This window comes from Sebastes fasciatus, chromosome 19 (assembly GCF_043250625.1).
Source record: "Sebastes fasciatus isolate fSebFas1 chromosome 19, fSebFas1.pri, whole genome shotgun sequence".
Lineage (NCBI taxonomy): Eukaryota > Metazoa > Chordata > Actinopteri > Perciformes > Sebastidae > Sebastes > Sebastes fasciatus.
This window is the reverse complement of record NC_133813.1, coordinates 18,812,366-18,828,073: the sequence shown is the minus strand read 5'-3', so window position 1 is coordinate 18,828,073 and position 15,708 is coordinate 18,812,366. Positions and strand designations below refer to the sequence as shown.

The 15,708-nt window shown below is 44.0% G+C and overlaps 1 protein-coding gene across 1 annotated transcript in view; it reads right to left on the bottom strand.

Moving 5' to 3' along the window:
• The window catches only part of bcr (BCR activator of RhoGEF and GTPase), a 103,844-nt gene extending 92,392 nt beyond the window's left edge, over positions 1 to 11,452 (bottom strand). The window contains exon 1 of the mRNA XM_074618689.1: positions 8,916 to 11,452. Within this exon, the coding sequence (XP_074474790.1) occupies positions 8,916 to 10,566 (1,651 nt within the window). The 5' untranslated portion in view covers positions 10,567 to 11,452. The remainder of the gene's footprint in view (positions 1 to 8,915) is intronic.
• Between the last annotated feature and the right edge of the window lie 4,256 nt (positions 11,453 to 15,708).

Genomic DNA, 15,708 nt, shown 5'->3' with positions numbered 1-15,708 from the left:
TTCTAATTCCCAGACTAAAGAGTGGAGATTAAGGCTTACATGTTTGCATGACTAGACAGGTTTCTGTTGCCCGCTAATCCAGAAAAGAAAAGGCAGCAGTTGGCTTTCAATTGTACACGTGTATGTGTGTGTGTGTGTGTGTGTGTGTGTGTGAAAAGTTTGCAATGTGTACTCCTTGCATAATTATGTTCTATACACTTTAAGTACCTTTTGATGCATTTCTGCAGGTATGCTATTTTTCACACTCAAAGACACAAAGACCTCTGACCTCAAGATATGTGACTTGAAAATGGGTTCTATGGGTACCCACGAGTCTCCCCTTTACAGACATGCCCACTTTATGGTAATCACATGCAGTTTGGAGCAAGTCATAGTCAAGTCAGCACACTGACACACTGACAGCTGTTGTTGCCTGTTGGGCTGCAGTTTGCCATGTTATGATTTGAGCATATTTTTTTATGCTAAATGCAGTACCTGTGAGGGTTTCTGGACAACATTTGTCATTGTGTTTGTGTTGTTAATTGATTTCTAATAATAATATATAAATACATTTGCATAAAGTTAGCATATTTGCCTCCTCCCATGTTGATAAGAGTATTAAATACTTGACAAATCTCCCTTTAAGGTTCATTTTGAAGAGATAAACATTTTTTTTAATTAATCGCAATTAAATATTTTAATCAACTGACAGCTCTAGTAAATAGCTCTGTTTCTCGGTGTAATAAAGTCTTCATTTGTTTTGGTTTTTCAGGTGAGGCCTTGAGCTAGAAACGTGGAGATAGTAAACATTTGCAAATTTTTTGCTGAAACAAATTCGGTTTTACTCTTTCTTTGAATTTCTTAGTCTTATAACTTTTTTTTTTGAATATTATGTGATGTCACTGCAGCGTACATATTCAAATAGCCCATGTCGTGCTGAGAAAAATGATAGCAATTACTTGCTTGTGTCTTACAGTTCTGAATTTATACAGGTTTATATATTAAGATATGTGTCAAGGCCCCGGTAATGGGAAGAAAAATGTCTCAGTCCCCAAAGGGTTAACCCACACCCACATATTGTAACCAAGGATACAAGTGACATGACTTGAGTCATTTTCTCAGACATGACAGAGCTCCTCCAGAGCCACTGATGACATTATACAACTGTTTTCACAGGCCGTCGTGTTGTACCTCCCTGTGACTAGCAAATTGACCTTGACATGCAAAATAGGTGTTATGCTCCTTTAATGTCTATAAACTCCAGCACCGGTAGATCTGGACAAACTCTCTCCAAGGGCCTTTCGGGTCATTGTGATATTAATCTTCATGGACGCCACATTGCCTTGTGGTCTCAACCAGAGACCATAAAGCAGGACTTTCTTTCTTTCCAACCCCCCCCCCCAACCTTACCCAGTCCCTTAGAGAGCTGCCTGTGATTAACGGCCCGTGCAGCTAAAGCTAGGATATATACGTAGAAAACCAGCAAAGCACTCACACACTACAAAAGGCCTGTGGTGAGTGGTTAGTGGTGGACGCTAACTAGCACAGTTTCCCTGCACTGTGGCCAAGCTCGGTGACTACTATGACAACGTGGGCCCATGTAACACAGAGCCAAGATGGCCGATGTTCAAAAAAAGGGGCACGCAGATAGACACATGGGGAGAAAAGAGTCACCAGAATTTATGGAAGGGATTTTCCACGTTTCTTTTTTTTTTTTTTTTTTTTTACAAGAGCTGTCGGTCACCAGAGGAAAGATTGTGGCTGGATGCTTGGCATAGGAAGTACACAAGGAGAAGAAATAAACAGAAGCAGGGAAGAGTAATTACCCTTTGGCGGGCTGTGAGCTCTGTTTATGTGCCTTTTTGTATTTGCAATGTCTGTCTTGCAGAGTCCAAGTTATGATCATCCAATGTGCTTCCTTTCACCCCGAAGGTTAGCGGCCAATGTCCAAAAAAAACCTCGATGGGCCTCAAACTAATGGACACACGAATACCTTAAAAACGTTTTTTTCCACACACATCAAACACATAACAGGTCTGCGTTTCAGTGTAGGGCTGAAACTGTGCAGCTCCAGCCCCACAAACCAAGCCAAAGCAGTTTGACTCTCACTGGGTAGCTGCTGGAGCAGCTCCACCCTCCGGCCCGCTGCCAACCGAGCAACGCCAGGCTGCTGCAGAAACACGGGATGCAACACAACCAGACATGGAATACTGCTTCTGTTTTTTATTTGATCACTTAAAGCTGTAATTTATATTGTTGATGTTGTTATATTGAAGGGTCTTGAAGCTATTTAACGCTACACATTGTGGAAGGAATATTACAGACAAGCCAAATAACTAAAATCTTGAATGAGGCTTTTTTTTTTTTTTTTCTCAGAAAGGAAGTTTTCTTCCTCCATAACTGATCCCAGCAAAGGGGGGAACAAAGGGGCCGTTCTGTGCCGGCATACTTGGTCCGAGCAGGTTGCACCACCAGCCCACTGAAAGGCTGAGCTGAGCACCCAGCTGGCAAGAACGGCAGATCCGCTTTCCCCCTCCTCCCTCCATCTCCACCTCCACCTCTTCTTCTTCTTCTCCTCCCATGCTTCTCTCTCCTCTCCCCCTCCACCAGTCAGGGCCCTGACTGTGAGCCTGCAGCTCCTGTGTGCCAGGGCCGGCTGAGGTAACTGAGGCTTTCACTGCCAAGCTCACTCAACGGCACAGACTGAACAAGCCTTTTTAAGAGCTACAGTCAGTCCCCGTCCCCAACCCCCCCACCACCACCTCACTCAGTGTGAAAAGGGGGTCACTGTGCCACGCCGGACTACTGTAAAGCATGTGGGCTTGGCCGGAGGTACCACAGACAAAATCTCTCTCTGTGTGTCTCGTGAGCCGCTTCTACTACCCATCATTCCTTTTCACACCCCCCTTGCACACACACACATGCTGAATCACATGGTGCAACAACTGCACACACACACACAAGGGCTCAGAGAGGAAGGAACGTGGACAGCCTCAGCTAACAGAACGTCATCTCCACTGATCAGCTTGTTACTAAGACAGGCAGTTAAACACACGCAAGCAACACGCTCAACCCTAACTTTGATTTTCTAGGAGATAAGTTGGCCTGTCCTCGACCAAAGAAATTCTTAGTCTACTAATGCTCGTACGATTTTATCGACTACTTGATTAGTTCACTTAATCAACAGATCTGTAAAGTTTCTCCGCAAAGAGCACCACTTTAACCAGAGAAACCAGAGGAATAAGTCATTCAGCGTGAAAAAAGCATAAAAAAAATCAACTAATCTTGGTCGACTTGGACCAAAACGACCGATAAGTCGACTGATCGACTAAAAGGGGGCAGCCCTAGAGGTAAGCATGATGCATCATGATGTTAAGTAACAACTATATTAAGCTAAATACACAGAAACACAAACAGAGTGACATCATCAGATTGTATCTGCAAAATGTGCCTGAGGGAGACCGAGCCCTCCTCTTATCTCGGTCCTTTCCAACACGTGCTATAATAAATACAATGACACACGCGCACACACATCAACACACCAGTAAGGTTCAATTTGATGATTTTACAGGTCAAAAAAGATAAAGGTTCAAACAGGGCTGAATATGTTTGAAAAGTCAAAGGCGTTTTAGACTTTTAAGTCCCATGTAAGCGTTGTATCAGCTGCTCCTTGCAGTTCCTTTGTAAATGTGTTACTTTGTCTTATTGATATATGCATATAAGGAATCTGTTTCACAGTTAAGGCCATTACACACCGGGGCCGTGACAAATAAACGACACGGAAATGCAAACTACTCTGTGAAATACTGTGACATTTCCTATTGTGAAAGGTAAGAGCGGAAGTAGTGGATCTGGTCTGCGCTGCCTTTGTCAAGGTTGAAAGAAGTAATCAAGTTTAGACTACGAGCCTCCGTGTTGTTGTTTCATAAATATAGGCGCAACTCAACTCGTTCCGCGGAACGGGATTGGTCGATGCCTTAATTTGCGGTGCGAAAGCTCAGAAAATTTACCTTGTTCCAAAAAAAATAAATGTTGCTTTTTCACCACTTTATATTCGCTTTCTGTGACAGTATTAATGACAAAAACGACAAAAAAAAATAAAATCGAAAAAATATATTGACGTGCAAATGAATTGCACGAAAAAAAGGCAACATGGCGACAGTGAGCCGCAGCTCACAAATAATGGTGCTAACAGCGCTGACAATGCAAACAATGGCAAAAGTGCCGACAGAGATGAAACTGTGCCGACGAAGACGCCGCCGGCGTTATCGGCTGTAACCGCCGTATGAGAGCAGTGCGGAGCGGCGGCAGAGAGCTAGCCCGTCTATGTCAACAAAGCAAGGAGAAACTCGGATTACAACACACACACACAGAGGGAGAGCGACTTCATTCTCTGCTCAGGTAGACATTACTCCTCTATATCTTTACATAGTAAATAGTTGTTTGATGCTATATTAATGCTCTAAATTGAATTTAGCACCTTTAAATACACTGCGGCCTCTCTTTTCTCCAGCTATTCAAAAGGGTCAGTTCACCCAAAATGATGACTAAAAATGACTAAAATCAATAACTAGTGTTATCTATCTATCCATCCAGATAGTTTTGGGGGTTGAGTTGATAAATAACTCTGAGACCACAGAGGTTGAAGAAAGAGAGCGAGAGGTTGCGCCTGTCTAAAAATACAGCCGCTGACAGGACCCAGCTGAGCTGAGGGAGGTGGAAGGTTGTGGACAATAAAACCATTGAAGCTTTCCCAGGTCTGTCCTGCTTTGGCATCCCCGCCCTCAGAGACACAAACCCACAGGTATTCCCTGGTTTACAGGACATATTTCCCTTCAAATGAATCAATGGAAATAGTGGAGGAAAATGACATTTTTGGGTACCACCCATTTCATTACAGAAGGTAGTGAAAGCTCCCTTTCTTCAATGAGCTGACCTCAAACTAAAAACTTTCAGCGGGTAATACGTGTGGGGTTTGATCTTAATTCACCTTTCCACAAATCTGACATTCCTCCCACTTTTTAACGAAAGTCCTGTGAGCTGTTGGTTTCAATTTGCATGTTTTTCATTTAATGAGAACTTTCTCCACTTTGGCAGTAAGAGATAAGTTGGGTCACAGCGATGTTACGTCAAGCGCTCGTGTTTGTTCGGCTCAATTCAAAAATGAAAAGCTGGCAGTTGTGCCTTCCGAACATGTTTTGCTATTTCTTTCTAGCGTTAACTCGCCAACCGTCTCTGCTTTCCCGCTGAACGACACTTGAGTGAGATGTCTCAATTTTAATCTTTCACTCATTTTGTCATTTTGTCGTCTACCGCAGCCACAAAGACTCTGCTCGTCTCTGTGCTCAGCATGGAAAACTTTTCATCCTGGAAATCCTCCCCAACATTAAATAAACAAAACACACCATGAGGCAATTACTACTGTTGTTGGCATGCAGAGAAGAGAAGAGGACTAATCACTGTGGATCAGAACAGCTCTGGCGCACACACACGCAGAGAGAGACGGCGGCATCTCCACAACTCAACCTCTGGCAGGAGGCATCCTTCCTGTACGACGTACACTCCTCTCGCTGAAGGCGAAGAAGCAGCCTTGGAGGTATAAGAGTAAACATCGAGCGTGTGCGCGTCTTTGTGTGTGTGAGCCTGTGTGTGTTTCTGTTACGCAACGGGAGAGCTCTTCCCATCTGTGCCTCTCCGCAGCCCCCGCATCCCTGACCAATGAAGCGAGAAACGACAGCTCTGCCTTGCACTCTTGCCTCCCTCAAGTCTTCCTCACAACACCGTCCCACTCTTCATTATTATCATCAGCCGCCTACCGAAAACACACTTTCCCTTACTATCCTCTCTCTGTTCTGGCTGGCTGAAACTACGCACCACCAGGGCCCCAAAAAATGATGCAATATTCATCGTTATCATCACCTTTCGCTGTCGACATCACGCCCGTCTGCCCCCCGGCTTAAACCCCCAGCTAGAAAACAAAACCACTCTGCAGGGTGTCCAACCAACATTACTTCTTATGCTCAAATTCCAGATTATCCCACTAAATGCATCGCCGTCTGCAACCCATCCTCCATCCTCCCATCTCCGTCCCGGCTCTTCCGGCTCGCCTAACTCCCCCACAGGGCTCACTGTTGTGGAAAAGATGTTAAAACAAAGCGAGCAGACAGTGGCAGCGATAATCCTAAACATAGCAGCTGGGGAATTAGCTAGCCATTTGCTGTGGGGACTCCTATCTCCTAACCGTGCACAATTTTAATTGCTGTACGAATGTTAGCTTTGTACTTAATTGTCGATGATGGCGCCTGCCTATTACTTGTCATCGGGGAGGCTGATGGTAATTAAAATGGGAAGATGACTTTCACTTTCACTGCTAAAATATGTCTGAGGTGGTTTTATCTGTAGTTTTGATGATCGCATCCTGTTTGGAAAAAACATTTTAGTTGACTCCACCGGGGCTCACTGTGTCAGTGTGGTTCTATTCAAAGAAATGAATTATAGATGCACAGAGACCTGTTCTCTGTTCAGGAGATTATTTAGGCAATGAACGGCATCAGGTTTCAGACAGTAATGCTATACCCAGAATGATGACTTTAGTACTGAATCACATATTACAAAACATACATGATATTTAGCCTTCACATCACTTCAATTAGTTAGAATTTATTTTATTGTGTGGGTACAGTAGGCCTCTCTTGTCCTATAAACTTCATTATTATTATTAAATATTATACCATGCAAATGACGCATTATCTTATCAAATATGTGCTACTTTGCGATACTAATTTGGATAAAAACCTGATTCAAAATTCTTGTTTCATTTTGTTGACATATTAGAGTCAAAAACTGAAAATATTGTAAAAAAAACTATGTTTTTAGGAATAAAATGTTCTATAAATCAGGCTATGAATGATGTATGAACAAACCTCTCTGTAACACCCTTCAGAATATAGATAGGAATGATACTGGAAAGTTTGCTGTATGTAAGTGCTACTGAAGTGGAGATTTCTGGCTCAGAGTCTGAGAAAAACCTCATCTTGAGAAAACGGCCTTTAGAGATATGTATTGTAAAATCCCATATATTTTGCATATCATGCTTTAAAAAAAGTTATTTTTTATAAAACGGTCACTATATTCTGACAGTAGTGCATGAGACAGGTAATCTGAAAAAAAATGATGCACCTCTGTGTCCTCCGGTGCTCCTGATGGCATCTGCAAGATTTCACAGACCGGAGGAAAACAACCAATCAGAGCCTGCTGTCTCTGAGCAGATGTCAATCACTCACGAACTCCGATTAGACTAGGTCAAACTAGGCAGCGAAAACAGAGCCATGAGGAGGTGCAGAAGTCTAGTTATCTCTCAGAGCACTTGAATTACAATATGCTGAAAGGTTATTATGGATTTTTTTCCCCCAATGATGCCAAAAACACTCTGCCTACTGCAGGTTTAACTAGTAAATATCATCATGAAACTTCCCCAAAGTTGATTACTTACAAGTTTTCTGAAATTGAATGTGTAAATCTGCAAAATGAGGCATTATCTAATGCTAACTTTTGTTGAATTTAGGAGAAATCTGCAGATGCAAATAGATAAGAGTGTAGTAAAATGAACACCTAAATGTGTATTTTTGGATGTTTCCTTTCCACTAGTCTGAAAGAAGACGTGTTATGGAAGCAAAAATAGTCCCTAATCTCAAAAATTGACCAGTGCATGAAAAACGATTCTTCCTCGTCACGTCTTTCCAGTTATGAAAAACGAGGATTTTGCCTGTAGTGTCTCGCCTAAAAAGCAGCAACTGCCCCTTCTGCCCCCACACTTTCCCTCTCTCTTTATCTTTCAGTGCTCTCATTCCCCCCATTATGTTTCTGTTTCTCTCTCTTTTGCTATCTACCTCACTAACTCTTCCCCCATCTGAACTATCCTGGCACTGGAGCAGGCGTGTAATGCCTGCACGCTGGTCCAGCAGGGCGCCAGTCCCAAATCTGTTACAGTATACTGGGCGCTAAAACACTACTCACTTCAACAGCAGAAAGCCCGAGAGAGAGCGAGAGAGACAACAAGCAAAATGTGCCCAACTGCAGCCAACCGCACCTCGGTAAACAACGCTCACATGACTAAAAGAAATTATGTCAAACATTTGAACTACCCGAGCAGTGTTTGGTTTCCCTTCTTGTGAGCTGGCACAGAACTCTGCAATGGAAACTTTACTGAAGAATTGCAGTAAAGCTAAGTCCACTGTCGTTGGGCCTGACTGCCCAGTTAGCTCCAGGGCTGCACATCTATCTGCCGTTCTATTACAGGTGCCGTGGCTCAAAGGCTGCAATTAAGTGGTTAGGGATACTGCACATAATTGTTCGGAGGGTGGATTTCTTTTGTCCTGCTCTGTGCTAAACACTGGTGAAGAGTTTCAGCTTGAGGTTCAGGGGGAATTGTCTTCTACTCTGACACATTTCAAGCAGAAAGAAAGAGACAGACAGGAAAGCAGACAGACACCTGTGATTGGAATTCCATACTCTGAGCCGCAGGAGTCGTCTGAGAGAGAGGCTAGACCGGCGGTTTCAACCTAGACTGACCGCATTTATTGTTCACCCACCCCGACTGACATTCCAGGAATAAGCAGAGGTGGATCTTTCATCTGTCTCCCACGCAAGGCCGTCCAAAGAACACAGTCCTGCGTGTGCACACACACTCATAATCGCGCAGGTACTATCAATTACGTCAACATTTGGCTGCTTTGTGGTTTTTAAGAGAAAAGACATGAAGAAGAGGATAAAAATGTAAAAAGAATAGATGCCAAGACATGACTAAATAACACCCGTTCGTTTTTCCTTCCTCCACACACAAGCAGACATCATTGAGGGGGTCTGAAATGTTCATTGACATCCAGCCCACTTGCTTTCCACCACAACAAAGATTAGAAACAGCAGCCACCACTCACCTAGGTGGTCTCCATGGAAACTGTTGTCATGGGATGTTCTACCGTGGGGCAAGAGGTCATGATGGGCGCCAGGTGGCCAGATTTGACCGGTCTTGCGAACGCTCACAATAGTGGCTTCAGACATGACCACGTGGCCTCCCGGCTGCCGGTGGTGACGCTTCTGGGACTGCGGCGTCGGAGGGCTGCTGCTGTCGAAGGAGTGCTGGGAGTTCTGGGAGTTTTGGGACGGCGAGCGGCTCTTCTCTCTGAAGGGCCGGCGGAAGGCCGTGGTGGGACTGGGCGAGACGTGGCTGGACTGGCCCGACGAGAAGTCCTCTTCGCTGGACGTCAGGTTCTCGTTGGAGCTGCAGTCCGGCGTGTAGCCGCCGCCGCCGCCTCCGCCGACATCCTCGAAGCTCCCTGGGGAGTAGGAACGGCGTGGCCAGGTCAGGAGGTGGTCATCACCTCCCCCAAGGTCTCTCATTGTGACTCCACTACTACTACCACTTCCACCACCGCCTCTTCCGTCTCCACCGCCACCTTCACCCATCATCACCCCGCCAACATAGACGCTGGAGTAGGCCTGGAACTCGGAGGGCTGCCAAGGAGGCGGTGGAGGTTTGCCCCCGTTGGCCCTCCCTGAATGTCGCTGGTTGGGTTCACCGTCTTCATATTCTGCATCATAGCCGCAAGTGCTCTCAGTGGACCGGCCTCTGTACACCGGCCTGGCGCGGAGCTCCCCTGCCACTGTTGCCAGGTTACCTGGGAGGGAGTGAAGAGATCTCTTTCGCTCCATCTGCATGGCCTGGCTGCCCAGGGAGCTGATCTTGTCAGAGACGTCGCGGTCGTTGACCCTGATCAGACCCCTCTCGTGGTGGAATTCCATGTTCGAGTAGAAGGGTGGCGGTGGCGGCGGCAGCTGCTGCTGCTGCTTCTCCTGGCCCTTCGCTACATCCCCCGCCGAGTGAGAGTTGGCCCGTTTGATCCTCTCAAAGTTGGACCTGAGAGCCGCCACGCCAAGTCCCATCCCCAGCTTGTCCTTGGGGTCAACGGGCAGGTCCTTGTCCGGGGGCGGAACGTTGAGCCTGCGGGGGGAGACGGTGACGGAGATGCCGCTTCTCTGCTTGGACGGCGAGAGGCCATCGAGGTTGTCGCAAGACATCGACTCGGCCTGCTGGGGCACCTCGAAGGCCGACTCCAGGCCGTCCCCGTGGGAGGCCGACTTCCTTGCCGGCGGAGGCCTGGGTTTGGACCTTCCGGCTCCATCTCCAAGAGGCTGATAACGGATCCTCTCCGCACTACCACCACCAACACCATACCCTCCGCCAACCACTCCTACTCCAACTCCACCTGTCTCCTGCATGTGCGGCTGCTGGGACTGGCACTCGGCGCCCTGCGTGGCCGCGGCGGGGTCCATCCCCTCGTTCAGCGGGGTCTTCCTGAAGCCCCACCGCTGCTTGTCGTAGCTCTTCCTCTCCTTCGCCAGGAGGGTCTGCAGGTAGATCATGCGGAAGCGCTCCTTGTTCACCTCCTGCTCCAGGCGCCGGATGGACGCCTTGCACCTCTCCAGCTCCTGCTCAATGCCGCCGACGGATCGCAGCTCCATTTTGGGGGGGTCGGACTCGGGGAATTGCGCTTTCCACGCCTCAGTAAATCCCACCGGCTCCACCATATTGTGCCTAATTTATATGAGAGTGACCGACCCTGGCTCTCACACACCACTGGGTGAATGAAGCCAAAGGGGCGCGCACCAATTGGGTCCTTTTTTTTTTAGTCCAGTTCTCGACAACAATGGCCAGTCAGAAGCAGTGTTTAAAACAGGCCTTTTGGGTAAACCCGTTCACAAACACACACAGTCTAATTGCTGACACTTGTCGTGGGCTGAGCAGATGCAACAATACATCCCATTCTGAACAAGAGAAACCGGCTGGTCAGGCAGAGGAATAGCTGGGAATGTGTGAGGCATGAAAGGGAATAAAAAGCTGCAATTTTTCTCGTGCATTATTCCAGAAAAGGACACTTTGTTTTTCTTTTCTTCTTTTTTTTTTTTTTTCCTTTAAATCTCAGCCTCCACACAATATCAGCATCTGTCCTCACTGGGATCTGGCTCCACAGGGGGGGAGGGAAAAAAACAGAAGAAAGTGTTTTAAAATCCTTCTTACTCACAGTCTGTGTCTACCATTCCTTGGTTGCCAGGTCCGTTCACTCTTCTTGCCCATTCCTATAGCAGTGTAATCCCAGGTGCTGCTGCTGCTGCTCCGGACTGAGCGCCTTTGTACCAGCAGCAGCGCTCTCAAGGAGAGAAAGGAGAGAAAAAGCGCAAAACACAAGCAGGAGGACGACAAAACATCTGAGTTTCCTCAAGAGGACGAGATCAAGAGGGTGTTATCCGGTTTTAAATGAATGACTGGTTTCGTTATCCCATTTTCTTCCATGGTATTGTGGTTCTTTTCTCCTGTTTTCCAGGTTTTATCCCAGGTTTCTTCGGCCGTGATGGTGCCGCTGTGTGCGCTCCCATCTCAGGCCAGCAGCACTGGAGAGGAGCTGCAGGAGGAGTGGGAGGGACCAGAGGAGTGACAGTGAGAATCTGCTGGTTAAAGAGACAGAGCAGAGGTTTTTTCTGGGTATATATTACATTGAACTGTTCAACATTTTAATATCTTAAAGAGTGTTTTGCAAAAGCAGCCTAGATTTTATTATTCTGGAAAATCCTGGCACATTTGACTCTTTTTTTCCTTATTTTTGTATGATTACTGCATGATTTTGGGGTTTGTCTTATTGCACATTCAGGCAATTTACCACACATACAGATTTTAACATTGTTTATTTGTTTTGCACAATTTAAAACTATACAACATAACAAAAGAAATAAATGAATAATATACAGTGCAGGAAGAGGCAAAAAAAAAACCAACTGGGCTTATCTGAAGCCTCCACCTATAGAGACAAGATTAATATAAAAAAAATTAATATGACTACATAATAGTGATAGCAAACAATTAGGGACAAGATATATATATATAATAACAATAACAATACAGTAAATATATCAAAAAAGATAAGTATGTGTGTGTGTGTGTGTGTGTGTGTGTGTGTGTGTGTGAGGAGGATGTCCTCACAAACACAAGTACTACAACCTCTCCCTATATTCCAATACTACATCTTTTATTAACAATTATTAATAAAAAGCATATTATTCATTCTGGGTATCTCTCAGAACACTTGAATTACAATGTGCTGAAAGGTTATTATGGATTTTTTTGCCAAATGATGCCAAAAACACTCTACTGCCTACTGCAGGTTTAACTAGTAGATATCACCATGAAACTTCCCCAAAGCTGATTACTTAAATGAAGTTTTCAGTAATCAACTTTGGGGAAGTTTTTATAATTTAACAATTAATTTAACCATTATTAATAAAAGCATATTATTAATTCTGGGTTCCTTTAAAAGCTAGTGGCTGTACCTGTCAAGCAGGTGTTTACAGAACATTGTAGGAGTGCTGTTGGGATCTTTAATGCAACGCTGCCACCCAGTGGAGTAATATATGTGTGATTTTTTTTTTTTTACACACAGCTGCTGCTTTATGTTGACCTCACTTTAACTTTAAGAGGACCTATTGTGCTTATTTTCAGGTGCATACTTGTATTTTGGGTTTCTACGAACATTTACATGCTTCAATGTTAAAAAAAAAACAACTTTATTTTTCTCATACCGGCTGTGCTGCTGCACCTCTTTTCACCCTCCTGCCCAAAAAAGCCCAGTCTGCTCTGATTGGTCAGCTGGTCCACTCTTGTTTGTGATTGGTCAAGCAAACCAAACTCTTCAGACTCTGCTCCAGCTCCGCTCTAATGAGCTTTGTTTTGAGGGCGTGCCCAGGGCCGGCTCAAGCCCTTTTGGCTATAAGCAAAAATTAGGATTTGGAGTCTTCCGGCGTCCAGGATGTACATCATCACCACCCTATAGCCCCGTAAAACGCAACACGCATCAGACGTCACGATGGTTTTAAGACAAAAATCAAGATTTTTATTTTCATAAATAACTGTATATATTATCATATAAATTCACAATTGGTCCCTGATATTGTTGGCTTAAAAGTGTTTAGTCAGTTTCAATACAATTTACACTTTTATTAACAAATAAATATTAAACGCCTATATGACCTATGCCTTAAACCGGCCCTGGGCGTGCCAAACTTGCCGCAAGGCAGGTATTATGCAAATGTATTACTTAGTGACATCACCACGTTACAGAAGAAAAGGCAGGACTTCAAGTAAGGCGTTTCAGGCAGTTCAGGAGCAGTGTTTCTGTGGGGGGCGAGTAACTCGCTTTGGTGTGGACTTTGTAACTTTGCAGACCTTTTACATGCACAAAATACTATATAACTAAAGGAAAGGGGAAAAGTATAGTAGGTCCTCTTTAAAGATCTGTGTAGAGCTTTGCTAAATTGTTAACCCAGTGGTATTGGAAGTTTTTAACCCTATGAATGACTGTAATTGTGTAAAACTGTGGAACAACAATTGGCCGATGCAAGAATGCAAAAGGACACAATTCAAATACTCTATTGTTTTATTTACCTGAAACCACAACCTCAGTAATGCATGTACAACCATTATTAGTCATCAATAATGATCTTCTTTTTACATATGGTTAATATTGTTCTTCGATCAGGTGTCGCTGAGGGGACCGCACGGAGCCCCCTCACATTAGATCACAGTTTTACAGCAGTTGATAAAGATACATGATGATAATAATAATAATAATAATGATAATAGGAATGCAGAGGCAATAAGAAAACACTGTTGTATTGCAGGATTACCAATGAATCAAAGTGTCGGTCCTCATAGCGAAGGACTACGTCGTCAGAAAGTAAAATGGATCAGTGATCGGCCTACAGTAATTGTCGAATGGGAAAAATGAAAAGATAAAAAAACTCAAGTAGAGCACAGTCAAGTTCAGCATGAGTCACGTCTCCATGTCTAGTATTGTGCAAATTACCCAAAACCGTTACAATAAAAACAGTGATTTACATATCTATGATATATCCATCTTAAAACCATCTTAATATTGTCATTTGAGTATTATACATTAGAATCTATAAATACAAATTGCAAAAGCCTACGTACAGCTGAAACGCATGCATGAATGTTTTGTACACTGATGTACAGCTAAGACCATTCAACCCAGTGTTTTTAAAGATTCTCTACGTGACAAGCTACCATGGAAGTTTGAAGTTCTTCATGCAAGAAGGAACGTTGCGGGTATCGAAAACTTCCCTGCACACAAAACTGGAATAGTGTCGTATTGATATAGCATCTGCACACAGAGGTATAAGTGTGTTAAGATGTGTGTGTGTTGTGGTACAAGGGGCATTGGTTAAGTGTGTTTCCAGCCCAACCACTTTTTTTTTTTTAAGTATACCCTTCTGTTATTTGGTCTTATTACTGTGAAAACATCCGTCCTTTTTTTTTGTCTGTGCAAGAGCACACACACTGCTGGTCATCACGGTGTCTGAGGTGTGTGAAGTTAAAGAGTGCTGGACAATAGGGACGACTCCAGCCTCTGAGCCAACTCTTTAAAATTTGCGAAGCTTTTATGAGAGACAACCTAAAAAAGGGAGAGAAAAACTATGTTAGTCCAGAAAATTCCATGTTTACAAGTTTCTGTTCATTTTCTCTACCAGTAGTAGGTATCGTTTTTGTGAATAAAGGCAAGTGTTAGAGCGGTGAAAAGAACAGCACACAGCGACATTCACAATAGTGGCATGTGGTCAATGCCTCATCAATATTTTTTTTATTTGTGTGCCTACAAGGTTTCCCAAAATGCTTCTAAATTTAAAACGGTAATGGGTAGGATTATAGCAAATATGATTTAAAAAAAAAAAAAGGTTATTTTTAATAAAACGGTCACTATATCTTGACAATAGTGGATGAGACAGGTAATCTGAAAAAAAACTCATGTGCCTCTGTCCTCCTAACTGTAAGATTTCACAGACCGGAGGAAAACAACCAATCAGAGCCGATGTTTTCAATAACATTTTGTAGTGTACCGTTTAGCTGTAAAATGGTAAAGTTTGTGACACCAGCAGCCATGTTGAGATCAGTTGAGGAAATACCAAGCATCGACCACCAGCTGGAGCACACATTCTCATTTAACAGCTAAACGGTAAACTACAAGATGTTTCTGAAAACGTTTGAGGTGAGAAATAGGCATTACTGTAACAGAATGTTGATTCGTATTTGATCAGCGCTGCCTAGTTTGACCGGAGTTTGCGAGTGATTTACAGCTGCCTCTGTTGAATGAACAGCCAATAGGAACGCTCTCTCTCTCTGAAATGACCTGTGATTGGCCAAAGTCTCCTGTAACGGGCTAGATTTTTTTTAAAGCCTGAAAACAGAGCCATGAGGAGGTGCAGAAGTCTATTTGAATTGCAATATGCTGAAAGGTTAATATGGTATTTTTGACCAATAACGCCAAAGAACATTCTGCCTACTGCAGGTTTTATGGTGAACAAAGTCTGCTGTATTGTTTCATTAGATTCTTCTGTAGTGAATTGGTATTTTAGTAGTGCGAAAAAGCAAATGGATACTCACTCTAGTGACAGGGAAGCCAATGGAAGGCATTGAGGAAAAGAAGCACACAGTTGTCAAGTGGAACACAAACACACAGTGCGAACAAACCCAAAAAAACATGCTTTTAGATTTCACACATGGGGAAATTTCCACACAAAGTAATGCTTAAGATTAGTGCATTTGACTGTATAATCTAACATGTATACACTACCACAAAGTGTGGTTAGTCCAGCACAAAACTA